The 27,383-nt window shown below is 56.8% G+C and overlaps 1 protein-coding gene across 1 annotated transcript; it reads right to left on the bottom strand.

Annotated features, from left to right (window-relative positions):
• Positions 1-924: 924 nt before the first annotated feature.
• Positions 925-27,383, bottom strand: LOC125630887 (TBC1 domain family member 20). The gene is made up of 8 exons (XM_048837098.2): positions 27,286-27,383; positions 17,452-17,640; positions 15,972-16,052; positions 14,128-14,314; positions 5,223-5,324; positions 4,044-4,185; positions 3,118-3,302; positions 925-2,322 (listed from the first exon to the last, which is right to left on the bottom strand). Exons 1-8 carry the CDS (start codon positions 27,356-27,358, stop codon positions 2,073-2,075), a joined length of 1,209 nt encoding a protein of 402 aa, XP_048693055.1. The 5' UTR covers positions 27,359-27,383; the 3' UTR covers positions 925-2,072.

The raw sequence follows: 27,383 nt of genomic DNA, 5'->3' as shown, positions 1-27,383 counted from the left end.
CGCTGGGTCAGCGCCACCCAGTGGCGGGGCTGAGAGCCACCCCGGCACATTGCACTGAGCAGGCCTGACCTGGCGGAGGGTCCCACGTCGAGGGGACGAGGAGCCACTAATGGCCCGGGCCCTGGAGCTGGGGGGTGGGGGGGGTCTGCTGTTGGGGATTCCCAGGGTTCCCAGGCACCGTTCCCCAGGGTGCAGCCAAATGCTGGTGTCGCCAAGGCCAAGTGCCACTGGCCGGGGGTGGGGTAGCTTCCAGCACGGCTCCAACAGTCCAGCCCCGGAAGCCCCTCATTTCCCTGGTGACCCCGGTGCAGGAGGGGCTGCTGCCCCCCAGCCCAGTGCCAGTGGTGGAATGGTATCTCCTGCCCCTCGTGCCGATCCCCAGTGGTGCCTGTGAAGTACCCTACACCGGTGGCACAGGGTCTCCAGCACCCACGTGTGGCACCGGGCACCACAACCCCCTAATGATCCAGCACCATGCAGGGCCTGGCTTCACAGCTCCCCCCAAAACGCCATGGGAGAAGCACTGAGCCTCAGCCAGCAGGGAGTGTATCCACCCCAGGCCAGCCAGCCGCTTGGCAACCGTCCCGCAGCCCAGCTCTTCCCTGCCTGCCCAGGGGCAGCTCTCAGGCGGCAGGCAACTCGGGCCTAACTGGCAGAAGTGCTGGGCACCCAAAGCTGCCATTGACTGCACCTGGGGATGGGGGTTTGCTTAGCCCCGAGGAAATCGAGCCTGGGGGGCTCACACTGAGCTCCCCTAACCCAAGCACCCAGGGAAGCCGGCCGTGCGGCCTCTTGCTCTGCCCAGCCGCAGAGGCTGTGAGGGGAGAGCAGAACCCAGCCCTCCTGCAGCCGCACCCCCGGCTCAAACCCTTGGAACTGCTTCCCCCAAACCCGCCCCCACCCCAGCCAATGAGACACAGGGGGTCAGGCTCACACACTTTATTCACACACATACCCAGTGCGCCCCAGGCTGAGCCTTTCCCAGGCAGCACCCTGCAGCGGGGGGAGCCCAGCCTGCCCCGCTTGCTGCTGCCACCTCTGGGGACTGGCAGGGGGAGGCGGGTGCCACGGGCTGCTTTCCCAGCGCTGGGGGAAGGGACAGCTGATGTGCTGCAAGGGCTTTATGTGGAAGAACTAAAGTCGAAGCCCTGAGAAAAGGGCCTGCCCCAGACTCTGGGCACAGTGTCCCTCCATGCTGGGCGGAGGGGCCGGGCTGGCAGGGCCGAGGCGAGAGCAGAGGGTGGGTACAGAGGAGATGCCAGGAGGACCCTGGGTGCAACGCCGGCAGCGGGAGAGAAGCAGCAATTTAGGCGAGGCCTCTCCCCTGGCACAGCCTGTGCGGGGCGCCCTTCCTCGCTGCCTTCCAGGCTCCGCCCAGGCCTGTGCGCCCTCCCTCCTCTAGGGATCCCTGCCTGCCGCCATTCCTCACACCCTGCCCCGGCCCGCAGCACCCCCCAACCGCTCTGCTGGGACAGCGCTTCCCGCAGAGCCCGCAGCCGCTCGCACCCTCCTGCTAGCAGAGGAGGGGCTGCCTGGCCCCTCCGGGTGGGAACGGCTCTCTCCTTGTGTCCTGTGCACAAACACGCAGTCAGCTGGTACTTAGCAAACTCCCACCCCACGTGCACCAGCACAGCCCCACGGGGCAGAGGCTGGGAAAGGGACCTAGGAAAACTCTCGGGGGCCATGGGGGGGGCCTGGGGATTAGTGCTCCGTTCCCCTGCAAGCGCCCCGAGGTCACCGTTCTACGCTTCCCCAAGAGAGCTGGCGTTGGGCCTGCCACAGCCCTAGGAGAGACCCAGTGGTTGAGTCCCAGCTCTCAGCCAGGGTGTAACCCCAGCCCTCCCCGCTGCAGGCCACGAATGGCTCAGGCAGCAGCAGGACAGGCCCGGCCCAGTTCTGTGCCGCTGTGGCTAATGCTTTGGCTACTGGCCGCTCTGAGCTGGGCGCAGCCTGTCGGAGCTCGGCTGCCCTGGCGTTTGAGACAGTCCAATAAATTAAGACGGAGGCGGCCCAAGGGGGCCGCCCCCCCACCAAAGGGCTGTGGCTCCAGGGCCCGGTGTCCACGCCGGGCACTAGAAGAGCTGCAGTAAGAACTCCGGTGCCCACTCCAGGGCAGTCTGTGTGACGGCCAGAGCCGCTGCCCCCAGCGTGGCCGAAATCCCCCACACGGCCGCTTTCACCAGCGGGCTGTGCCCGGCCGTGGGCAGGAGAGCAGCAGCTTCGGGGTGGGCGCTGTCCTGTTGCTTCTGGCTGCGCAGCACGGAGTCTGGGCGCTGGCGGGAGGCGGCCAGCTGGAAGGCGGTGAAGGTGCCTATGGAGATGCTGGGAACAGACGGGGAGGGAGCTGGTTAGCACAGGGATGAGTGGCATGCAGGGTTGGCCAGGGCCCGGCTGGGGCTCTGCTCCCTAATGCCGAGGTGCGAGGGCAACTCTCTTCCCAGGCTGCATGGGGGGACCTGTCCTCCTCGGCTGCACTGCCATGTTAAGAGAAGGCAGGGGGGCATCTCTGAGCACAACCCCCAGTGCAGCCCTCGGCTCTGCCGAGCTGGACACCCTGGGTTACTGCCCTGGGTAGGAGGGAATCAGACCTGCTCCAATGTCCACCATTACCTCGCTGCCTAGGGGCTGGAGACCCACAGAAAAGCCATTTACACTCGTCCTCCCACAGCCAGGGGCCTTCCGCTCCGGCAGCGCCAGCCTGTGCCGTAGTCTTGGAGCCGCTCAGCCCCAGGGCTGCATGGGGGGGGTTGGCCGGACGTGTGTGACAGCGGAGTGGGACGAGCTCACCGCCAGCCTGCCAGACACCATGAGCTAAGAGGGGTGCCCAGTCCCCCCACTGCAGCCGCCAGCATGTCTGAGAGCTTGGCCAGACCGCCTGGTTTTCTCACTGCTCCAAGGGCAGAGGGAAAAATCGACAAGGCGTTTGGGAACCCTGGCCCCTGGCAGCAGGGATGGTCGGGGAGTGGGACATGACAAGGAAAGAGAAGAGCTGCACCTTTAACCAGACACTCCTGCCAGGGCCCGGGGCAGCCCCACACCTAGGAGACCACTGGGGGCCGGGTGCAGGTCCAGCAGCAATTGGCCTCCCGCTCCCCCCGCAGCCCTGTCCTCCCTCACCTCTTGTGGTGCTGCAGAGCCGCCTGCTTGGCCAGCTCGGTGTGTGGGTGGCGCTGGAAGAGCTGCAGGGCCCGGGAGATGAGGCTCTCGTACGGGAGGTTCTGGGGGATTTGGGACAGAAGCTGGTGGACGCTGGGCATGTCGCAGTCACACGCCAGCACCTCCTCTTCCCGGTGCAGGACGATCTGCCGGGAGAGCACGCCATGGTCACATGGGACACGTGCCCCTGCAATAACCCCCAGCCCCGACAAGGGCTCTCCGTGGGCTGCCCCTGCCACGCCCCGGTCAGACGGTTCTAGGTTTTACACCACGCCTAGCACCTTACCACGCCTCTGACAAAACAGCCACCTCTGGGGTGGAGCACAGCAGCTGTTTCGCAGAGAACAGGACAGTGCACACCAGTTTGAGACAGGAAGTAAAAGAGAACCCCGTGACCAAGTGAAGTTGCAGGGGGAGCTGCGAGCCACAGAACACAGTCACCCTCCTGGGAGTTGGGCTGGGACTCCACGTTAAGCAACTCAACTGGCTAAAAGAGCCAGAGGATCATCCGTGGCCAGGAGCAAAGGCACAGGGACCTCGCACCACACCGGGGCGCTGGGCTCAACGCTGGCTCCCCCTCTGAGTTACTCACCCCCTCCCTCCAGCAACTCAGTGGTCTCCCATCCAGCTACGGACCATCCCGGCCGGCTTAGCTTGTGAGATGGGCCAGGGGACAGAGCTGCGCTCGCTGGCCTGCGTTCGAGGGACGTCGGGCTGGGGGATCGCAATGGGCCCTTCTGGCTTTGGAAGCGGGGGAGGCAGGCTGGCAGCCGGTCACCTTCCCCTGCTAAGCCCCCCATGGAAGCGGGGTGCCAGGGGACAGGACTCCCTCCCAATTCCGCTCCCTGGGGTGGGAAGCCAGGGCTGAGGACTGCAGGCAGACGTACCGCGGCAGCGAAGTAGACAGGCAGGAGCGGGTGCGAGGCCAGGAAGAAGTCATAAAGGCGCAGGACGTGGGGGAAGCTGGTGAGGACGTGGCCGTACCACGTGATGAGCCAGCTCAGGGCAAAGATCGTCCCCACCTCCGCTCTGCAGACACGGGAGAGAGGGTCCTGCTCAGACGCTGACTGTCTCCATCCTGCCAATACCCACCCCCAGTGCTGCCCCCGCACCCCAACCCTGACCCGCCGCCCCCAGCTTGCAGCCTTCTGCCCCATCCCCTAACCTCGACCCACTGGCCCCCAACCCTGACCCACAGCCCCCCACCCCCAACCCGCAGCCTCCTGCCCCATTCCCCAACCTCGACCCGCTGCCCCCCAACCCTGACCCGCAGCCCCCCGCCCCATCCCCCAACCCACCACCCCCCAACCCTGACCCACAGCCCCCCATCCCCAACCTCAACCCCTACCCGCAGCCCCCGCTCCCAACCCCACCACACAGTTCCCCGTCTCCCAACCCTGACCCACAGCCCCTCAACCTGTCTCCCAATCCCATCACACAGTTCCCCGTCCCCCAATCTGGCCTCACAGCCCCCCGCCCTCCAATCCTGCCCCAGAACCCCCCAACCCTGCCCCCCAGCCCCCTGCCCCCAATCCCAACCCACAGCCTCACATCCCAACCCCAACCCGCAGGTCTCAGCCCCACAGTCCCTCACCCCCGCCCCACAGCCCCCCAACACTGCCCCACAGCCTCCTGCCCCCAACCCGCAGTCCCCTACCCCCAACCCTACCCACAGCCTCCAATCGCACCCCACATCCCCCCTCCCAACCCCAACCTGCAGCTCACTGCCCCACAGTCCCCCACCCCCAGCCCCCAATCCCAACCCTCTGCCCCAACCCGCAGCCCCCCGTCCCAACCCCTACCTGCAGTCCCCCGCCCCCACCCTCCAATCCCGACCCACAGCCCCTGCAGCCCCAGCTCCTCCCCCACACCCAACCAGTTGATACCTCCCAACCTGCAGGACCCAACCCAATTATTTCCATCCTGGGCCCATCTTGGGGGGTGGGAGTGGAGAGGGGTGGGCTCTGGGAAGATCAGTCACATTGCTGCTGGGCCTGGGAAGGAGGCAGAGTTGCATGGCGCACAGCCCCTGCCCGCCCCCAGCCCAGCCCCACGACTGACGGTACCTCAGCATGAAGTCATGGAGGCAGAGGCTCTCCCGCTGGAGGATGGGCATGAGATAGTTCAGGATGTGCTTGGTGCTGTCCATGGTGGGGTCCATGAAGTCCCTGCAGACGGGGAGAGGTTAGAAGAGGGTGTCCCCAGTGAGGCACCAGGAGTGCGGACGGGCGTGATCACCACGCCCCCACTCAGTGCATGCTGCGACTGGGAGCCTCCCCGCTCCTCCCCGCACTGGAGTACAGGCAGGGTGGATAAAAATCAATGATTTAAAAAAAAAAAAAAAAAATCAGATTTTTTTGATAAAATGTTTTTTGAGGAAAAAACCTACCTAAAGATAGTTTTAATTAAGATACATTATAGCTCAAATATATCATGGATTATAGGATTATAAATTCTAATTCTATAGTTTGAGACAATATATTCATGTAATGTTTAAGAAAAGTTTTGTAAATGAGTTCCAATAGATCATGGATTAGGGATCCAATCTGATGGGGTTCCAGGGGCTTCTGTATAGATTATTTAGGGTAAATCTTTCTATCTACCTAATAGGACTCAGTGCTCAGTCTGGAAGATACCATCAGAGATGCTTCGTTTAGCAGTTCTCAAACTGTGGATTTGTGTCTCCAGAGATAACATGCTTGTTAACAGCAAAAATGGTTTTAAATAAATAAATAAATAAAATATAGAGGTGAGAAATAACAGAGCTCAACCCTATTGTCCATCAGGAAATTTGTGTACACAGAGTCAATCCTTTACCTCTCTTTAAAAGGGCAATGTTTCAAAAAGTTCAATGAATAGAAGATTGTTGGGGGCGGAACAGATCTGGACAAGGAGAAGAAGTCTGGAGATAAATGTGAGACGGGAGGGACAGGCAGTAGAAACAAAAGTAAAACTATTTGAGCAGCATATTCCAGAAGGCTCGAGGTCTTTCTGAGTGTAGCCTTCATTGATTTGATATCTACCATACCATTCTCTCACTAGAAGGGAAAACCTATAATAGCAGCAGGAGGTAAGACAGACCCAGTTTGGGAATATTTGAATGAAGTTCCTCTACCTGTGGCTAAGACAGGCATGCGTGCAAAATGCAAACAGTGTGGAGATGGAAGGGGATTAGGCTTGTCTGAATGAAACAACATCAGGAGAAGTGTTCCTTCTCAGGAGGAAGCTGCATTGAAGATGATGAAAGGAACATGTCTGAACATGCAGGATCTTCAGGTTGGTAAACTTTTTTATTTCACACTTCTCTCTTAAGGACGGCCTGACTTCCTTCTGGACTATTATTGAATTCTCATATTTGAGCAAAAAATACAGTTGTTACTCTATGGTACTGTCATTTTAGATGCAGCTGTGATAAAAAATAAAGAGCTGAAATAGGCAGATCTTCCTTTTACAATTTCACCTTTACAGTAGTGCTGAGTGTCAGCGAATGCAATGAGTAACAAACACTAAATGAGCAGTATGGTAATAATTAAATAACTGCATTGACTTATTTTGTTTAGGAGAATCCATCCTCAACATACAGGATTCTGAAGACTCTCCACCTTCAAGATCACCATCATTTTCTATAGTTTCAGAGTTCTCTGCCAATGACAGTGTTTCAGTCACATCATGCATGTCACACAGCTACAGTATGGCACCTGTAGCAAAAAGAAAAAAAAAACTCCATCGTCCAGAAACAACCAAAGATAAAGTTAGTGATAAGAACCAACTGATTACAAAAAAAGAGGTAATTGATGAAAAAATTGCCCGATTTGTTTACACAACAAACTCTCCTTTCCGTATGATTGAGAATCCACACTTCATTAACATGGTTCAGTCATTAAGACCAGGATACAGATGCTCCCTGGGTTACGCAAGACCCGACTTACACAAATTCGACCTTACGCAAAAAGTCCCATAAGGCATAAGTAAAGTTTTCGAGTTGCGGAAAATATTGCATAGTTTATGGAAATGCAAAGTACTGTAGTGCGGAGGAATACAGCAGCAGGACCTCCTACAAGGGAAGGCTTTGCGCTCTCACAGCCTCGTGTTATTTCAGTGATACTGTATTTCTGTTATTTCACCCTATTATTTCATTCAAGTCATGCCTGGAAAGCGACCAAATGATAGCAAGAGTGCAGGACCAGCTCGTAAGCGAAAGAAGATTGATTTAGAGCAGAAAATGAAAATAGTGAAAAAGTATGAAGGCGGACAAAGCCTGCCGTCAATTGCTCGTGAACTCGATTTGGCTACCTCAACAGTGAAAAGTATTTTGAATGATAGTGCACATATAAAAGAGCATGTGAAAGGCTCTGCTCCTTTAAAATCAACCGTCATAATGAAGCAGCGTTCTGGAGCTATCTACGAAATGGAAAAGTTATTAACAATGTGGATGGAAGATCAGATTCAAAAACGTGTGTCGCTTAGCTTCATAGGTATTCAAGCGAAGGCTAAGAGTATGTTTGAAGTCATAAAGGGAAAATATAGTGATCCTAATGCAAAGTTTGTGGCTAGTCATGGGTGGTTTAATCGATTTAAACAACGTGCAAATTTTCACAATGTAGAAGAGAGTGGTAAGGCTGCTAGTGCTATACAAAAGCAGCTGAAAAGCATCCCAAAGTGTTACAAAAACTTATAGAAGAATGTGGTTATACAGCCCAGCAAATCTTTAATGTTGATGAAACTGGATTGTTTTGGAAAAAAAAAAAGCCAGACAGAGCAAACATTTCAAAAGAGGAAAAGACAATGCCAAGGTTTAAGGCTGTGAAAGATAGGCTAACGCTTTTGCTTGGAGGTAATGCTGCTGGAGATTGCAAATTGAAACCATTGCTTGTTTATCATTCAGAAAATCCCCATGTGTTTAAAGGCATAAGTAAGGCTACCCTTCCAGTTCATTTCCATTCAAATCGAAAGGCTTGGATCACAATGGCACTTTTCGAAGACTGGTTCATATATTTATCCCCGAAGTGGAAAAATTCTGCAGAGAAAACGACATCCCATTCAAGATTATGCTTATCGTCGATAATGCTCCTGGACATCCCGCACATTTAGACAACTTTCACCCTAATGTAAAAGTCGTGTTTCTGCCTCCTAACACGACTTCGATCCTACAGCCCCTGGATCAGGGGGTCCTTGCTAATTTTAAAGCCTATTACCACCTATAAAGAACATTTGCACCGGCAGTAGAAGCAACTGACAGAGAGACTGGCAAGACTTTACGCGATTTTTGGGAATTGTGTAACATTTACCAAGCCATCCTAAACATTGCTAAGGCCTGGGCAGGGGTTACCCAAGTTTGTTTGAATGCCGCATGGAAGAAAGCATGCCCACAGTTCGTACACAGCTTTAAAGGGTTCAAAAAAGAGGAAATCTCGGAGGAGGTGGCAGATGACATAGTGAAGCTTGCAGAGCAACTTGAGCTGGAGGCTGATGTTGGGGGTGTGGATGAGCTTATTGAATCCCATGGAGCTGAATTATCCAATGAGGATCTCATGGAATTTGAAGTGGAGGAAGAAGTTGAAGAAGTAGAAGAGCCACGACACTTCAACACCCAGGAGATGGCACTTGCATTTTGTGAGATTGAGTCTGCAATGGCAAGGTTTGAGAAGATAGACCCCAATTCCTCACGATTCTTGAAAGCGAACAGAGGCATTGACGAAACGCTGGCCTGTTACAGACAGATATATGAAGAGAAGAAAAAGGCCACTATCCAGTCATCTCTCAATAAGTTTGTAAGGAAGGTTGAAAGGTCTGCAATGTCCATATCTCCACAGCCTTCCACCTCCAAAGCCCCTTCTTACGACCCCAATGATGTAATGCCTGTCTCCTCCTCTCCTTCCTCATCTACAAATTAAGCCCATTGTCATTCACCACCAAAACGCAGCCTTCAGTGCGCCAGGATAACAATAGGATTAAGGTAAATGCAATATTTTTGTTGTAATTGTTTTTTATGCTTGAACAATATACGTTTCCAACTTGCATAACCCGAATTTTACGTAAGGCTTTTCGGAACGGAACGATTGCGTAAGTAGGGAAGCATCTGTACACTCCACCCAACACAGCAGAAGTTGCAAGAAAATTGCTGGACAAAGTGTCTCAAAGAGAAACTGAGCAGTGTACCAAAAACCTAGACGGTGAAATTGTTAACATGAGTCTTGATGGGTGGAGCAATGTCCACAACGATCCTGTTGTATGTGCTTGTGTGACAACAGAAGAAGGGAATGTCTTCCTCACAGAAACAATTGATCCATCAGGAAATGCTCACACAGCAGAATACTTACAAGAAGTAGCAGTAAAACAAACTGAAAAAAAATTCAAATGTCTACTACGCAGCTTGGTCACAGACAATGCTGCAAATGTATCCAAGATGAGAAGAAATTATTTAGAAGAGAGAGTCCCAAGCTAATAGCATATGGCTGCAGTGCTCGTTTGATGCACCTCCTAGCCAAAGACGTCAGTGTTCCAGAAATAAAAGTTGAAATTGCAAAATACTTCCGTAACAACCACTTTGCAGCAGCTGCTCTGAAAAGAGTGGGAGGAACCAAGCTCACTCTCCCACAAGACGTGCAATGGAACTCAGTCGTGGACTGTTCTGAGCACTGTAACAAGAACTGGCCTAATCGGATGACAGTTTGTGAAAAAAATCGTGAAAAAATAGATGGCCCTGTCATAGCCTAAGTTCTCAACATTGGGCTTAAGAGAAAAGTTGAACACGTGCTGAGCACCCTGAAGCCTGTTTCCGGGGCCTTGAACAAAATGCAGGGAAATCGCTGTTTTATTGCGGACGCTGTTGAAATCTGGAAGGAACCGAGCAAGATCTTAAAATAGAGAAATATGCAATGACAGAGTTAAATTAGAAGCATTAACAAAAAACAGATGGGACAAGCACCATCTCCAGCTCATTTTCTTCCAAATATTCTCAATACTGGGTACCAGAGTCAAACCTTAACTGCTGAAGAAGAGGAGTTGGCAACGACATGGACATCCAGCAATCATCCCTCCATAATGCCAATTATAATAAACTTCAGAGCTAAGGGTGAACCATTCAAGAAATATATGTTTGCTGATGATGTTTTAAAGAAAGTCACAGCAGGGAACTGGTAGACGTCACTTAAGCACTTGGATTCAGAGACTGTTGAAGAGATCATCTCACTTTTACCAGCAGTAGCTTCTTCTGCCGGTGTAGAAAGAATATTTTTCTTCCTTTGGACTAACTCATTCCAAATTGAGAAGTCATTTGGGACCTGAAGAAGCAGGAAAGCTTGGTTTTCTTTTCCAGATTATGAACAAACAGGAAAATGAAGGTGAAGACGACTGAGTCAGCTGCCAAAGCCAATATTTTAAGTTTCTCATGTTGATCTGGCTGACACAGTCGAGTTAATTTTTGGGTTGTTGTTTTTTTTTTTAAATATTTCATTGAACTATTTTACTTAAAAACAAACCTGATTTTAAAAAAAAGTGAAGGTTTAACTAAATTCAAAAATTCATATACTTGTTTTGTTAAAATATTATATCTTTGCGGTTGAAGAAAAAAAATCCAGAATACATAACACTGTTGTTTTAGTGAAATAAAACAATTTAAATGTCTGTCTGGTGATGTTCTCCTCCTAATACAGCATGGCAAGAAAATCCTCCAAATATTAATGATTAACCTGTTGGATTGGAGATAGTTCACCTCCCAATGACTTCATAAACATCAGCCTCATTTACCTTTGGTAAATGAAATAACCAAACAATTATTCATTTTCTGATATAGCTGTAAAACTCATCTGAAAAGTTTTCAAAATAAATCACTTTAAAAGTGTGTACCTTCTAAAAATGAAACCTACTTCTCTCTCTGAGTTGTGAAGAATATGTATTAAAGTTATAACAACCAACAAGAATGGACATTTATGTAGAAATCCATGATTAAATCGAGTCTTCCTGACTTTTGATATAAATCAATTTGATTTAAATCAAATCCACCCTGCTTATAATGAAACAAACGAAGGTTTATTTAGGAAAGAACAGAGATTCAACTAAGAACAGGAGAAAGTGATGGAAACAAACGATGACTGTACAAAACCAAACCACAAAACGCATGTGGGTCTGCACTTAGTTACAGTTACCTTTCCTGCCTAACACAATAGTCTCCTCACAGAGACAGCTGGCTTCCTGGGAACCAGCATCCAAACATTCAAAAAACACCCCACCTCCACAAGATGTTTCCTCAGTGAATTAATCCAGAGGCCCTTCCCGCACGACGTGTTACAGTGACAGTAAATTGTCTTTACTCACACAGGGCGATCCTGTTCCTTTTTTACCTCCAAGTGGTTGATTGTTTGCAGTTGTGTCTGATGGTTTCCATCGATTAGCCTTGCTCCATTCCAAGGCTGACAACTGAGCCTTGCAGTACATCACCAGCTAACTAGGGAGCAATGACAACTCCCTCCTGCTTGAGTGGGCCGTCACCAAGACACATTATCCCCTGGTGAGTAACTTCTTCTCCAAGCCCATAAAGCACACAGTCAATAGAGTTACATTAGTCCCTAAGTATTACTCGTATATACACCTCACAAGGATTATGAGATGTGGTAAATTACAAGCTTGCCATATACCCCTCACGGATAAATAGACATGCGTTTGGTATAGCAAGACATGCGTTTGGTATAGCAAGTTTGTCAGGTCTGAGAAGAGACTTTTTGGAAAGAAGAGGGGACCCTTTGCTACGGGTCACAGAGGTCTCAAATAAAAGCCACTGCTGCACCAGTCATCATAGAATCATAGAATATCAGGGTTGGAAGGGACCTCAGGAGGTCATCTAGTCCAACCCCCTGCTCAAAGCAGGACCAATCCCCAACTAAATCATCCCAGCCAGGGCTTTGTCAAGCCTGACCTTTAAAAACCTCTAAGGAAGGAGATTCCACCACCTCCCTAGGTAACGCATTCCAGTGCTTCACCACCCTCCTAGTGAAAAAGTTTTTCCTAATATCCAACCTAAACCTCCCCCACTGCAACTTGAGACCATTACTCCTCCTTCTGTCATCCATCCTCTTTGGAACCCCCTTTTAGGTAGTTGAAAGCAGCTATCAAATCCCCCCTCATTCTTCTCTTCCGCAGACTAAACAATCCCAGTTCCCTCAGCCTCTCCTCATAAGTCATGTGTACCAGTCCCCTAATCATTTTTGTTGCCCTCCGCTGGACTCTTTCCAATTTTTTCACATCGTTCTTGTAGCGTGGGGCCCAAAACTGAACACAGTACTCCAGATGAGGCCTCACCAGTGTCGAATAGAGGGGAACGATCACGTCCCTCGATCTGCTGGCAATGCTCCTACTTATACATCCCAAAATGCCACTGGCCTTCTTGGCAACAAGGGCACACTGTTGACTCATATCAATATCCTTGCAAAACGCATGCACAGATGCTGCGTGCGGGGGTACGCTCCTAAGGGCTGTGTCTAGAGACGAGCCACTGGCAGAGGTGAAAAACAGGTTTTCGGTCAGACAAGGAATGTTTCTCTAGCAGGCTGTTTTCATGTACTTTAAGCAGCGTCTGGTTCACAACCTCATCGATCCGAGCTGAATGCTAATGCAGGATCGGGAAACCGTCAGAGAGAGAAAAGTAACAGGAGGAAGCAAGTGGCAGCTATGTTCATTCCCTCTGGAGCCCCTGGCACTGGCCACTGTCGGAAGACAAGCTACAGGGCTAGATGGCTGGGGGAAGGGATAGCTCAGTGGTTTGAGCATTGGCCCGCTAAACCCAGGGTTGAGAGTTCAATCCTTGAGGGGGTCATTTGGGATCTGGGGCAAAAATTGGGGATCGGTCCTGCTTTGAGCAGGGGGGTTGGACTAGCTGACCTCCTGAGGTCCCTTCCAACCCTGGTATTCTAGGATTCTATGGACCTTTGGTCTGACCCGGTCTGGCTGTTCTTATCTTAAAATGCACCTCGAAGCTTTGCTCTCTAGGACATTTGGGAGACAAAGACGACATCCTGGCATTCTTTGCCTGGGAAGTAAACAGTCAGCGATTTGCTTCATGACAGTGGGGTCTCAACCAGGCCTGGCTGAAAACGCTGGCGAGAACCTTGGGCGAGATAAGCTGCTGTAGACCGGAGGGTAACCTGGTCGCTAAGTGCAGTCTCTAGGAACTGTGCTGTGATACTGTTTTTCATGCAACCGTTTGTTTCCAATATTCTTACTTGCTGTCCCCTGAATCTCTGTCTTTGATGATAAACTTATTCTTGTTTTCACTCTAAATATACCCAGGTGCTGCGGGCTAAGCACAGCGCTGGCCCTCAGCTGAGCCATACCAGCTGGTGAGTTCTGTGTGCGCAGGAGGGCTGGTCACTCTGTGAGTGCCCAGTGGCTCGGGGCTGGGCCCTCCAGAGGGACGCTCTGAGGACTCGGGGGTGGGCGTGTGCCTACCGCTCCCTGCGGAGGAAGCGGGGCCTGCGGAGGCCTGGCAGGCAGTGCTTGGTGGTTTTGGGGAGCTGATCCCCAGCAGGCCCAGACAAGACTTCCTCACAGCCTTTAGACAGACACGGCTACAACTGCCAGAGGACCCAGCGCAGCGGCAGCAGCTCCCCTCCCTGCAATGAGCTATCCCCAGGGGATGCCCCTTCTGAGCTGGAGCAGCCTGTCCCTGGGAACCCAGCCTGGCGGGTGTGGGGAAAGGGGCACTGCTAGTCCCAGGGAGACCCTGTGAGATTCCAGTCCAGATCTCTCAAGAGCCAGACTGATGCCCCAGTGGTTAATGCTCTGCACTGCAATGCAGGAGATTCAGGCTCAAAGCCCCCCAGGGCCGCAGTGAACACCGCGGGGGACAGGGCTGGTGCCCCAGGGGTCCCTGGCCGGCACAGTGCCCTGCAGTGCCACACTGACTCCCAGACCAAGGCACAGGCTGGCCGAGGGGACGTCCCACCCCACTCCAAGGCAGCCCTGTTGGCCTGATACCGGAGATGGTGGGTGGAGAGTTTCTCCAGCAGTGCGCTGCCCATGCGCTCGCCGGCCACCAGCAGGAGCGTGACGGCGATGTCATGGTAACCCTGGTAGTAGTGCAGCTCGGGGTGAGCCCTCAGGATGTGCAGGATGAGGTCGATGAGCTGCTCCTGCAGGACCTGGCGCTGCTCGGGCCGCATGCCTGCGCAGAGACGGAGGGTCAGAGCCCCAGGGCACCGTGCAATGCAAAAACCCTGCTCCAGCACCTCCCACCCCGCCAGCTCCTCAGAGCCGGCCCCCACTGGAGTCTCCAGCTCCCCCACCCTGGCTCTGCTTGAGCAGGGGGTGAGGTGGGAAGACTGTCAGACAGGAGGCCCCTGCAGCGGTCCCTTGGGCTGACTGCAGACCCCTCTAAACCCCTCTGGCCATTGGTCCCAGCCAGGTCCTCCTGACCGAGTGCGCTGTGCCTCGGGCCCAGGTACCCAGGCTCCACGAGCTGCCCTGTCCCAGCTGTCTCAGCGGGTCCCAAGCGGAGATGTGGTCTCTGCTGCAGCTGGGCCTGCTTCCTTTGAGGATTAGCACCAAGGCCATGAGCCAGCAGCCCCCAGAGTGCCAGGAGCACAGCAGACTGGAACCAGCAATTAGGAGCTGGGGGGCCCCATATCGTCCCTCCCCATCCTGCTGAGCCAGCCAGTCCCTCATCCAAGCCCGGGCTTATGGAGAAGAAGAAGAGAGGCCTGGAGTGGCCAGCGAGCCCCAGTGCGGGGCGCACGTGGGGCGGGAGCGTGATCGCCGCGTTTGGTATTGTGAGTTGGTCAGGTCTGAGAAGAGAACTGTTAGCAAAGAACAGGGACCCTTCGCTCTTCCAGCCTGACTCGCACACGGAGCTTCCTCACCACACCTTTTTCAGCTGAGCGGCCCCCACTGGCCCCATGAAGCCAGGTGAGACTGGTGCCCCACCAACCCCCCCCAAATATCCCACCACCTGGCTGGCCAGATTCACCCTCAGAGACAGCAGAGGAGCGACAGGGAGAGGAGGGAATGAATCTCTAGGCAAGGGATGTGGGCAGGGGGCTGCTACAGCCAGACGCTCGGGTGCGGGGCTGGGTTAGCGGATGTTCTAAGGCAGGACCTTGGAGGGGGAGCACAGGATCCAGCGAGGGGCACAGGTACCTTCCAAGGCAGGTGGCTCCCCTCCGGCACCAGCTCTGCAGGGCAGAGCCAGGAACAGGCAGGACAGAAAGAAAACACAGTTACCAGGGAGACCCCCCTGCAGCATGTTCCCCACTGCACTGGACCCAGGCTGGGCTCTGCCCGGTGAGGAGGGGCACGTGCCGTGGAGCCTAGCCATGCGTGCGGGTGCACAGGACGAGCCTCAGGAACCTGCGGGGGCGTCGAGAGCCCTGGGCCCTCGCTGACTCTTGCAATGGGGAAGTGGGGAAGCACTTAACCCTTCCCTGGCCACTCTGAGCTGAGAGCAACAGCCTAACGCAGGAATGAGGACACGACCTCTGGGAACGCTCCACCCCACCCTTACAAAGCTACCTGGCCCCACCTCACACACCCCTGGGCAGGAGGTGGCCTTGGGTCTCCATCCCACCAGTGCAGCCTTTGGGGAGAGGGGAAACAAACACCCCTTCTCCCCTCAAATCCTCCTGCTCCCCAGCAACTCCAGCCACCCTTCCCCACAGCTCCCATGGGAGGGAGGTGGGGCCATCAGGCCTCTGCCCCCTGGGACTAACCGATGCCCGATCCCAGCAGACAGAAAAGCTCTCCCCAGCTGCCACCACTTCAAACCAGGAAGGGCCTGCGGGAACCTCGCTGCCCACAGGCACGCCCGGCACCAGGGCACGTCTCACCTTGGGGGAAGCGGCGTGTGGAGCGGTTCACGTCCAGCTGCACTTGGGTGTAGTCCTTGTGGTTCCGGCGGACAGCCCTGCCTGGGGGGAGAGGCCAGTGGGGTCAGGGGCATGCTCAGGGCTAGCAGCAATCCTGGCAGTCCCACATACCTCCTCAAGGAGCTGCCCGGCTGACATGGGGGTCTGCAGCATGGACCTCAACTCAGACCCAAGAGCTGCAAGAACAGGACGATAGCAGAGGCAGCCCCTCCTCCCCACTGCCCTGTATCCCTCCTTGGCTGGAAGGACTGGTTCAGCCTGGCATCGGAGAGGTGAGAGCTTAGGTACCCCGTCTGAGCCTTTGCCCTCTAGGACAGGATCACTGGGTTAGGCACGTCCAGCCAGTCACATGGCCCCTGCTCAATGCCCCCCCAGACAGCTCTGATTGACAGCTCATTGGAGGGCCGGTACCCATACAGCACTGGGCTGGCGAGCAGGGAGCTGGCAGCAGTTCCAGTGTCACAGTGGCAATGACTGCTCTGTGCCCATCACCCTGGCCCCAGGGCATGCCAAGGAGATGAGGAGCAGTCAGCTAGTGGGCAGAGCACACAGCTGGAGTTAACAAGGCAGACATTAACCCCAGCTCTAACAGGAGCCTGGGCAAGTCTCTGGCCCGGTCCCCATGTTCCTCAGGCATTAGTCCATCTCCTGGCTCAGGGCATGCAGAAGGGGGTCACAGCTCCACTCCCAGGGCGGCGAGAATTAGTCAGCACCCCAGTCAGGCTCAGTGTCTGAAGTCAGCAGCTTCTCGTCCACTATCCCCACTACAATGACGATGAACCACTGTGAGGCAGCAGGGAGGGGGGAGTGTTGACCTGGGAATGTGGCAGGGGAGTTTCACTGGGGATGGGAGACCTGAGAGCCTGTAACCTGAGCCGGGAGGGGGAGGTAACACCTCTGCCCGGGAAACTGGACAAAGGCTGCAGGAGGGAGCCTGCTTGGGGAGGGGGCGGGGGGGGGGGAGCCTTGGCAGCCACACATATTTAAACACCTTCTGGACACACCAGCCCACAACCTCCCATGTCTATCATGAGGTGCCACCCACGGGGACTACAAGCCCCAGCATGCACTGCTCTCCCAGCGTCCAAGCAGGATGAAATGTAAGCACGCTACGAATATGAATTAACCCCATGGAGATCTATACGATCCCCATTACACAGGGGATGTTGATGAACAGAGGGGCAAAGTGATGCGACAGCAGCAGAGGTAGAGAGAGAACCCAGGAGTCCTGGCTCCTAGGTTCCCTGCTCTAACCACTAGCCTATAGTGTCTCTGCATAGAACCAACCATGCAAGTGAGACCCAAGCACTTCCCGCTCATGTGACAGTCAATCAGAACTCTCCCCCGGTGCCCGGAAGCCCGTTAAGGTGCTGGCCAGCCCAGCAGCGAGGCCCTGGGGCACAGACACGCCCCTGTACGCCAGGGAGCTGAGCCCCCCTACCTGGCTTGGGAGGCAGGTTGTACACGTTAACGCTGAGCAGCTTCGGCCAGACCTTCCTGCGGATCTCATCTGTGAGCAGCCCCCCCTCGCTCACAGCTGCCCCACGGAGGGTCTCCACAGCCACAGGGTCACTCATTAGGGCCTGGTGGATTAACAGCAGCTTCTGCTTCCTCTTCGACCCGAGCAGCTCTGCCAACAGGAGAGAGATGGTCACCGTCTATGCCCTGCCCAGCTCCCCACGCTTGGCCGTCGCCACCTATATCCTTCTCCTGGCTTAGCCTTCACTCGAATCCCTCCCTGCAGCACCCAGCGTGATCCTCCCAGGGCTTGGGGCACTGGGCACACGCTCAGCTCTGCCACCTACCTAGGCCTGCAGACTCCTCAGGGAGGGGCCTGGGACTCCACCTGTGGGATGCACCCAGGGAGAGGAGAGACAGAAAGCTGCGCAGCCAGTTTCCCCAGATTCAACGAGGATAAAGGCAAACGAATAAGCCTGGCGAATTAGCCGAACTCCCAGCGGCTCAAGGGGAGACAGACCAAGGGCGCAGGTAGGCAGCGAGTAGGTACCAGTTTGGTTTCGTCTCCCATCACAAGAGCAAGCAGCCCAGCGTAGCTGTGGGCGCTGCACGCACAGGGACCAAGTCGCAGAGCAGGGAGGGGAAGCTCCCACCTGGGGCACTGAGCCTAGTTCCAGCCACCCCATGCCCAGAAAGAAAGTGACAAACTGGAAGGAACTCAGAGAAACGAGTGACTGGAGGCTCCTTACTGGAGAGAGTCTGACACGAGCAAGGCTTGGCTCAACGACAGCTGTGGGGCCATGGGGCAGAGATGGGGATGCGAGGCCAAAAGGCCAGGGGACACTCCAGCTAGCACAGAATGCTGCAGCTTGTCTCCTCAGCGACACTGGCTACCACGAGTGCAGCAGGCCCGTCCTCCGCTGATCTCGCAGAGAACAGAGTCTAGCTCAAGGTACTGCACGGCCTAGCAGTGGGGAGTCTGAATGGAGTCCATCGTGGATAGCACCGGTCCTCTGGCCCCAGGGGACCTTTCTGCCATCAGGCGGCAGAGATTTCCCAGGGGCCATCCAGACTATGCAACGGCCACCCCGGGGACAAAAGGTCACCCCAAAGCTCGCCAGCCCTGCTCCCTGTGCCAGCTGAACATGGGCCAGATGGGACCGCCGGGGTCTCAAGTCCAGCCCCTGCTATTGCAGGTGACCCCATTGTGTGATCCTGACAGGACAAGTTCCCACCAGCAGGTCTGCAAGAGAAAAGCTGCCCCACTCCTCTGATCAAGCTGTCCAGGCACGGCCACAACAGCAGAGAACCAGAGAGCCCTTGGCAAAGCCCCTCGCAGGAGGTTGTTATGAAAACAAAGCAGACAGGGGAAGACACAAAATCTTGCGGTGAATCAGAAACTAGCCAAGGCTGAAAACAAGGATGAGGAGGAGTACGTGGGCAAAGGGTGCGTGAGCTCTCTGGGGCAGGGACGACCTTTTCTGCAGAAAAGGACCTGGGGATTACAGTGGACGAAAAGCTGGACATGAGTCAGCAGTGTGCTCTTGTTGCCAAGAAGGCTAACGGCATATTGGGCTGCATTAGTAGGAGCATTGCCAGCAGATCGAGGGACGTGAGTATTCCCCTCTATTCGGCAGCGGTGAGGCCACATCTGGAGTCCTGTGTCCAGTTTTGGTCCCCCCACTACAGAAGGGATGTGGACATATTGCTCTCCGCTGGACTCTCTCCGAGGAAAATGATTGGGGGCTGGAGCACATGGCTTATGAGGAGAGGCTGAGGGAACTAGGCTTGTTTAGTTTGCAGAAGAGAAGAGTGAGGGGGGATTTGATAGCGGAACTACCTGAAGGGGGGTACCCAAGACGATGGAGCTCGGCTGTTCTCAGTAGTGGCGGATGACAGAAAAAGAAGCAATGGTCTCAAGTTGCAGGGGGGGAGGTCTAGGTTGGATATTAGGAAACACTAGTTCACTAGTGGGAAGCACTGGAATGGGTTCCCTAGGGAGGTGATGGAATCTCCGTCCTTAGAAGTTTTTAAGGCCCAGCTTGACAAAGCCCTGGCTGGGATGATTTAGTTGGGGATTGGTCCTGCTTTGAGCAGGGGGTCGGACTAGGTGACCTCCTGAGGTCTCTTCCAACCCTGATCTTCTATGATTCTATGACCTGTGCAGCCCCATGCCAATGGGGCTCTGGTCCTGAATGGTGATTCTGGGTTCTGTACTGGGACCAGCATTTAATTATTCATTACACAGGGAAAAAAACGACATTAAAAAGAACATTATTAAGGTTGCCAAATCAAGCACTCAAAAATTACAAAAAGCCTTAATTCGGCCCCCTTTGTGCAACTGCATTACAATGCAGTCCTTAATTATGTGATCAGATACTATTTGTTCCCCAGGATTCCTGCCTCATTCAGTTCACAGGATGGATGATGCTCATTTATCCTCATCCGCCACTGTGCAGCCCCAGGCCTTATTCACCCACAGCATCTGAACCCTGCTCTTCAGCACTATTGTTCATTTCCTCTTGGGCTTTTCTAAGGCCCTCAGCACTATAGCATCCGAGTGCTTCACAAACAATTCATCTTTGCAACACCCCTGGGAAACCGGCTATCACCCCATTTTACAGATGTAGCCCTGAGGCACAAAGGGATTCATTTTGGGGTGGCCAATCTGAGACACCTAGGACCTGATTCTTCAGAGTACTTAACATCAACAGCACTTTGTATGTTCAAAGCACAGCTCCCGTTGAGTGCTCAGTGCTTCTGCAAACCAGCCCCCAGGGTCTCAAGTCAGGCACGCAGAAAATGAGGCACACACAGTTAGCACCCACCTGTAAAGAGCCTGGTTTAAGTGACTTGCCCAGCAGCACACAGGAACTCTGTGGCAGAGGGAGGGATAGAATCCAGTTCTCCAAGGCAGCATTCAACCGCCTTAACCATGAGACCAGCCTCTCCGCCTGCATTCCCCTGCCTCCTTCACTACACACCTTCCAACTTCTGCAACAGATGAGGCAGCTGCCTTCAAGACACAGCCCTGACTGCATCCCCAAAGCAGGTCCCTCCTGTTCACTGAACTGGGGGGTAGGGGCACTGAGAGCACAGGGGAGACAGTCCCCCTGTTCCCAGTTGTGGTCTCTCCAGCCTCAGGGCTGGAGCATGCTCAGAGCTGATGAAATCTATGGAGCATGTGTGAACTACAATTTCTCAAAGGCTTGTTACTTGGCCAACTGTGGACGGATTGACACAGGGATGGCAAAAGGCACCACCCTAACGCAAAGTCCAGGCCCACGCCCAATTTCGAGTCCCTGCTCCAAAGCATGGAGGTGCCAGAGCTTCTCAAAGGCACGGTCGCCAGGACTGTAACATGGGCTGACCCACTGTAGCTGAAATTTTCAAAATAAAATAATAATAATAATTAGCCTGAGGCAGACACCTGGCTTGAAAAGCTTTATCCCAGCCAATTAAAGACTGGGAAAGTTATAAGCAATTGAAAACAGGGTGTTATCATGGGAAATGTCAGGCATCCATAACAACGGCGGATGCTCCGAGCCCTGCCCAGAACGACGTGGGAAAGGGAGAGGGGAAGTCTGCAGAAGACACAATTATTTTAGTTTGTCGAGAGTGGAGACGGCTGAGGAGCTTCTGAGACTGGCCCAAGCAGTGCCGTGGCCAGCGGATTCACTTGTAACCAAAGCGCAGTGATGCCCCTTTGGAGTGACTAGCCTGAGCTCCTCGGGCCGCTCTAACAGAACCAGAGCGGCTCAGGCAAGGGGCCTGGGCAGCACGCAGGACAGGAAACAAAGGTCCGGCTCAACGGGCAGCAGCAATCCAGAGACAGACAAAACGTCAGGGTGAAGAATCGTACAGAGGCTGCCCCCCTGCCACTGCATGAATCAATGGGGCAACCTGCGCTGGGATACTGGAGCAGCTCCAGCCATGTTAGGGATGTAGCAGAAAGAGGGGTGGGGGAGGGTGCAGGGGAGTGCCGGGTATTACAGATGGGCAGGTTGGCTCCCTTCAGTGTCCCAGGGCTGGTGTGAAGCCTGCTGTCTCCCCCGCATGCAGCCAGCTTGGCGGGTTTCACAAGCACGCTGACTTCCCGGCAGGCTCCAGCAGCATCAGCAGCTCACAGGACGGGCTGGCAGGGGGAGGTGGAGAAGCAGATGTTGGGACATCCATCCACTGCAGCTGTCACCCTCCCCTCCGTGCACCTGGCCCCGCGACTAACCCCACCACGGGACCCAGGAGCAGCCCTTCTGCGCAGCCCTCGCTCGGGAAGCGGCCACAAGCCGGGACGGGGGTGAACACAAGCAGGAAGGCTCCAGCAGGGCAGCTGGATGCCATCCCCTGCTCAGGGATCGCACCCTAGAGGATGCCTTCCAGACTCGTAGCCCCTCTAGCCTGAGGCACCCCAAGTGACGGGGTTCCACTGCGTGGGGAGGGGCTCTACAGCCTGAGCCAGCTCACTGCAGGGCAGCGATGGGGCTCCCAGCCCTTCCCACAGGGAAAGGACTTCCCATCTCAATGCATCTCACCTACCTACATTCCATCCCCTTCCTCCTGACTCCACCCTGCTCCTCCCCACACTCCCTCCCTCCTTCACCCCTTGTTGGCTGCCTTCACGGGGATAGACGCATGGGGCGCTTTTAATCTGGCCATCCAGCTCTGGCTCTCCAGGCCCTGAGCATTTCTGTAGCTCTTCTCCGAATTCCCCGCAGCTGGCTTTCTAGGGGCCAGCGCAGAACGCACTATTCCAGGAGCAGAAGCCCCAGAAGCCACGTCAGGGACTCTCTCCTCCTTGCTCCAGGCTGGAGACCTCTCCCCACGATGGCATCACTACCGATATCATTGCGAACGTCACCCCACACCTCAGCCCTGACGCCTCCAACTGAGTGCTCCAGGGACAAGGGGAGGGAGCAGACTCGGACACAGAAGTGGCAGAAAGGCGCAGCGGGTTTGGAAGCCACTCCCCACCGTTTTCCCCATTACCGGCCTCCCATAAATCACCACTAGAAACCAGAACGTTCAGGGCTGGCGCGTCAAGGCTATGACACCAGTCGCACGTCACCAGCACCTGCATGGGTCAGGCCCTGAGCTTCACAGCGCATCAGACACTTCCCAGGGAGCCCCAAGAGGTCGAGTGCTCAGGGACCAGTTTATGCAGCAACATGTTTGCCCAGCTAAGCGCAGGTCTGGAGCATCCTCTGGCGCGACGGGATGCAGAGACAGGAAGCAGAAATGCTCTATAAAGAGAAGCCAGCAATTCAGCACACTCCACCGTTCTGTTGGGTGCACCCTGGCTCTCCTTCCCTCCCATCACGGGTTCTCCCAGCTGTTCCACAAAGCACCTCCCTTAGTTTCTTTTCCAGCAGTGAAATTACAACCCTGGCCCGTATTCCAGGCAGCGCCCCTCTGGCGCCGAGGGGTTAATGCGCCCAACTGCAACCCTGAGGGTCGCTGGTTCGGCTCCATGCCGCACTGAAAGGTCACCTCCAGCTCACCCAGCTGCGAAGTGGGTACCCGGTCCATTGGGCTGGGGCAGTCAAAGGCAGTGGACGTGATGCTGGCACAATTGCCTCCGTGTGCCGCTGGCTGTGAAACGGACAGGCCTCAGGCACGTCGGCCCAATGAGCCACGGCCCCCCACCTTTCCTCCTGCAGCTCCTGCCTGAGCCCCAAGGAGACAGGCGGGGTCCTGCCAGCACTGCCTGGCCACAGCCTTTCCACCCCCATCACAGAGCAGCCACGTAGGGAATGAGGCTGCTCCCTCAGGAGACACAGCAACGGGGCCGAAACTCCCAAGCACCCAAACCCTCCTCCTCTCCACGCAGAGAGCGCGGACCCACCCTTGCCCAAGAGCCTGGCTGGAACGTCCCAGGAAGCTGCATCGTGAACTGCCAGCCAGGCTGGGAGCAGGGCACATGCGACCCCACGACTCCCTTTGCCGCTCTGCACAGTTGCCCTGAAGAGGCCTCAAGGCCAGAAGGGTGAAGCGAAACCGGGGGGCAGCACGTTTCCCAAGCCAAGGGCAGGGGGGTCAGACACAACACGCTAGCTCTGCGGCAGCTTTGGGAAGCCGCAGATAATAGAATGCCAGTTCCTAGAGCTATCATCCACAGATCTCACAGCGCTTCACCGGGTCCAGTTTACAGAGATGGGGAAACTGAGGCACGGAGCAAGGAAGTGACTTGTCCAGGGTCACCCAGCAGGCCAGGGGTAGAGTCAGGAACTGAACCAAAGTCTCCTGAGTCCCTGCCCGGTGCCCTACCCACTAGGCCACCTTGCTTCCCATGGACACAGGGCAGCCAGTCACCAGAGCTGCCTCTCGGCAGACAGCCCAGCACTGGGCTGCGCTCTAAACACAGCACTCAGTCACCAGAGCTAGAAGCCCCAGCCTGGGCCTGCCCAAGGGCTGTCCCCTGTCCCCAAGCAAGGCCAGCAGTGGCTCCCAAGGAGGACACAAGAAGCCAGTAGCGGGCACTCACGGGATAGCCTGTCCCAGGGGAAGTGCCTCCCTAGCCCCCACCAATTAGCACTGAATCATGCCCTGTCGTGGGGGAAGGGGTCTATAGCTCCCTACAGCCCTGACAGCCCCACTGGAGAGGGACGGGTGGGGCATCCAGCCAGGACCATCCCAGCCCCACCGCCGGAGCTGCACCTGCGACACCCACCCATAGACTTTAAGGTCAGAAGGGACCATTATGATCGTCTAGTCTGAGCCCCTGCACAACGTAGGCCACAGAATCTCACCCACCCGCTCCTGTAACAAACCCTCACCTATGTCTGAGCTACTGAAGTCCTCAAATCGTGGTTTATAGACTTCAAGGTTCAGAGACTCCTCCAGCGAGTGACCCATGTCCCACGCTGCAGAGGAAGGCCAAAAACCCCCAGGGCCTCTGCCAGTCTGCCCTGGGGGAAAATTCCTTCCTGACCCCAAATATGGCGATCAGCTAAACCCCGAGCATGTGGGCAAGACTCACCAGCCAGACACCCAGGAAAGAATTCTCTGTCGTAACTCAGATCCCACCCCATCGAACATCCCATCACAGGCCATTGGGCATATCTACCGCTAGTAGTCGAAGATCAATTAATTGCCAAAATTAGGCTATCCCATCCCACCATCCCCTCCATAAACTTATCAAGCTTTGTCTTGAAGCCAGATAGGTCTTTTCCCGCCACTGCTCCCCTTGGAAGGCTGTTCCAGGACTTCACTCCTCTGATGGTTGGAAACTTTCGTCTAATTTCAAATCTAAACTTCCCGATGGTCAGTTTATATCCACTGCAGCATGTCAAAGAGCAGCATCCCCTTCTGCCCTCCCCCCCACAGAGCATGGGGGTCCCCAAGGGTCAGTGCCCCCCAGCAACTCCCCCCCACCCCAGAGCGCCCTGAGGGGTCAGCACCCCCCAGCACCTCCCCTCACCCCAGAGCACAAGGGGCCCTCAGGGGTCTGTGCCCCCCAGCACCTCCCCCCACCCCAGAGCACAAGGGGCCCTCAGGGGTCTGCACCCCCCAGCACCTCCCCCCGCCCCAGAGCACAAGGGGCCCTCAGGGGTCAGCGCCCCCCAGCACCTCCCCCCGCCCCAGAGCACAAGGGGCCCTCAGGGGTCTGCGCCCCCCAGCACCTCCCCGCACCCAGAGCACAAGGGGCCCTCAGGGGTCAGCGCCCCCCAGCACCTCCCCCTATCCCAGAGCACAAGGGGCCCTCAGGGGTCAGCGCCCCCCAGCACCTCCCCTCACCCCAGAGCACAAGGGGCCCTCAGGGGTCTGCGCCCCCCAGCACCTCCCCCCGCCCCAGAGCACAAGGGGCCCTCAGGGGTCAGCGCCCCCCAGCACCTCCCCCCGCCCCAGAGCACAAGGGGACCCCCAGGGGTCTGCGCCCCCCAGCACCTCCCCCCACCCCAGAGCACAAGGGGCCCTCAGGGGTCAGCGCCCCCCAGCACATCCCCCCACCCCAGAGCACGGGGGCCCCCCAGGGGTCAGCGCCCCCCAGCACCTCCCCCCACCCCAGAGCACAAGGGGCCCTCAGGGGTCTGCGCCCCCCAGCACCTCCCCCCACCCCAGAGCACAAGGGGCCCCCCAGGGGTCAGCGCCCCCCAGCACCTCCCCCCACCCCAGAGCACAAGGGGCCCCCCAGGGGTCTGTGTCCCCCAGCACCTCCCCCCACCACAGAGCACAAGGGGCCCTCAGGGGTCAGCGCCCCCCAGCACCTCCCCCCACCCCAGAGCACAAGGGGCCCCCCAGGGGTCTGTGTCCCCCAGCACCTCCCCCCGCCCCAGAGCACAAGGGGCCCTCAGGGGTCAGCGCCCCCCAGCACCTCCCCCCACCCCAGAGCACAAGGGGCCCCCCAGGGGTCTGTGTCCCCCAGCACCTCCCCCCACCACAGAGCACAAGGGGCCCTCAGGGGTCAGCGCCCCCCAGCACCTCCCCGCACCCCAGAGCACAAGGGGCCCTCAGGGGTCAGCGCCCCCCAGCACCTCCCCGCACCCCAGAGCACAAGGGGCCCTCAGGCGTCAGCGCCCCCCAGCACCTCCCCGCACCCCAGAGCACAAGGGCCCCCCAGGGGTCTGTGCCCCCCAGCACCTCCCCCCGCCCCAGAGCACAAGGGGCCCTCAGGGGTCAGCGCCCCCCAGCACCTCCCCCCACCCCAGAGCACAAGGGGCCCCCCAGGGGTCTGTGTCCCCCAGCACCTCCCCCCGCCCCAGAGCACAAGGGGCCCTCAGGGGTCAGCGCCCCCCAGCACCTCCCCCCACCACAGAGCACAGAGCACAGCATGTCAAAGAGCAGCATCCCCTTCTGCCCTCCCCCCCACAGAGCATGGGGGTCCCCAAGGGTCAGTGCCCCCCAGCAACTCCCCCCCACCCCAGAGCGCCCTGAGGGGTCAGCACCCCCCAGCACCTCCCCTCACCCCAGAGCACAAGGGGCCCTCAGGGGTCAGCGCCCCCCAGCACCTCCCCGCACCCCAGAGCACAAGGGGCCCTCAGGGGTCAGCGCCCCCCAGCACCTCCCCCCACCCCAGAGCACAAGGGGCCCCCCAGGGGTGTGTCCCCCAGCACCTCCCCCCACCCCAGAGCACAAGGGGCCCTCAGGGGTCAGCGCCCCCCAGCACCTCCCCGCACCCCAGAGCACAAGGGGCCCTCAGGGGTCTGCGCCCCCCAGCACCTCCCCCCACCCCAGAGCACAAGGGGCCCCCCAGGGGTGTGTCCCCCAGCACCTCCCCCCACCCCAGAGCACAAGGGGCCCCCCAGGGGTCAGCGCCCCCCAGCACCTCCCCCCACCCCAGAGCACAAGGGGCCCTCAGGGGTCTGCGCCCCCCAGCACCTCCCCCCACCCCAGAGCACAAGGGGCCCCCCAGGGGTGTGTCCCCCAGCACCTCCCCCCACCCCAGAGCACAAGGGGCCCCCCAGGGGTCAGCGCCCCCCAGCACCTCCCCGCACCCCAGAGCACAAGGGGCCCTCAGGGGTCTGCGCCCCCCAGCACCTCCCCCCGCCCCAGAGCACAAGGGGCCCTCAGGGGTCAGCGCCCCCCAGCACCTCCCCCCGCCCCAGAGCAGAAGGGGCCCTCAGGGGTCAGCGCCCCCCAGCACCTCCCCCCGCCCCAGAGCACAAGGGGCCCCCCAGGGGTCAGCGCCCCCCAGCACATCCCCTCACCCAGAGCACGGGGGCCCCCCAGGGGTCAGCGCCCCCCAGCACATCCCCCCACCCCAGAGCACAAGGGGCCCCCCAGGGGTCTGCGCCCCCCAGCACCTCCCCCCGCCCCAGAGCACAAGGGGCCCCCCAGGGGTCAGCGCCCCCAGCCCAGAGCACGGGGGCCCCCCGCTCACCTCCCCGCCGCCGGCCCGGGGGGGGCCGCTCGGCCGAGCCGCCCCCCCGCTGCCTCGGGCCGCCGCCACTCATCGCCGCGCAGCCAACTCACAGCCCC

Source organism: Caretta caretta, chromosome 2, assembly GCF_965140235.1.
Source record: "Caretta caretta isolate rCarCar2 chromosome 2, rCarCar1.hap1, whole genome shotgun sequence".
NCBI classification, from domain to species: domain Eukaryota; kingdom Metazoa; phylum Chordata; order Testudines; family Cheloniidae; genus Caretta; species Caretta caretta.
This window is presented reverse-complemented; position numbering and strand designations above follow the sequence as displayed.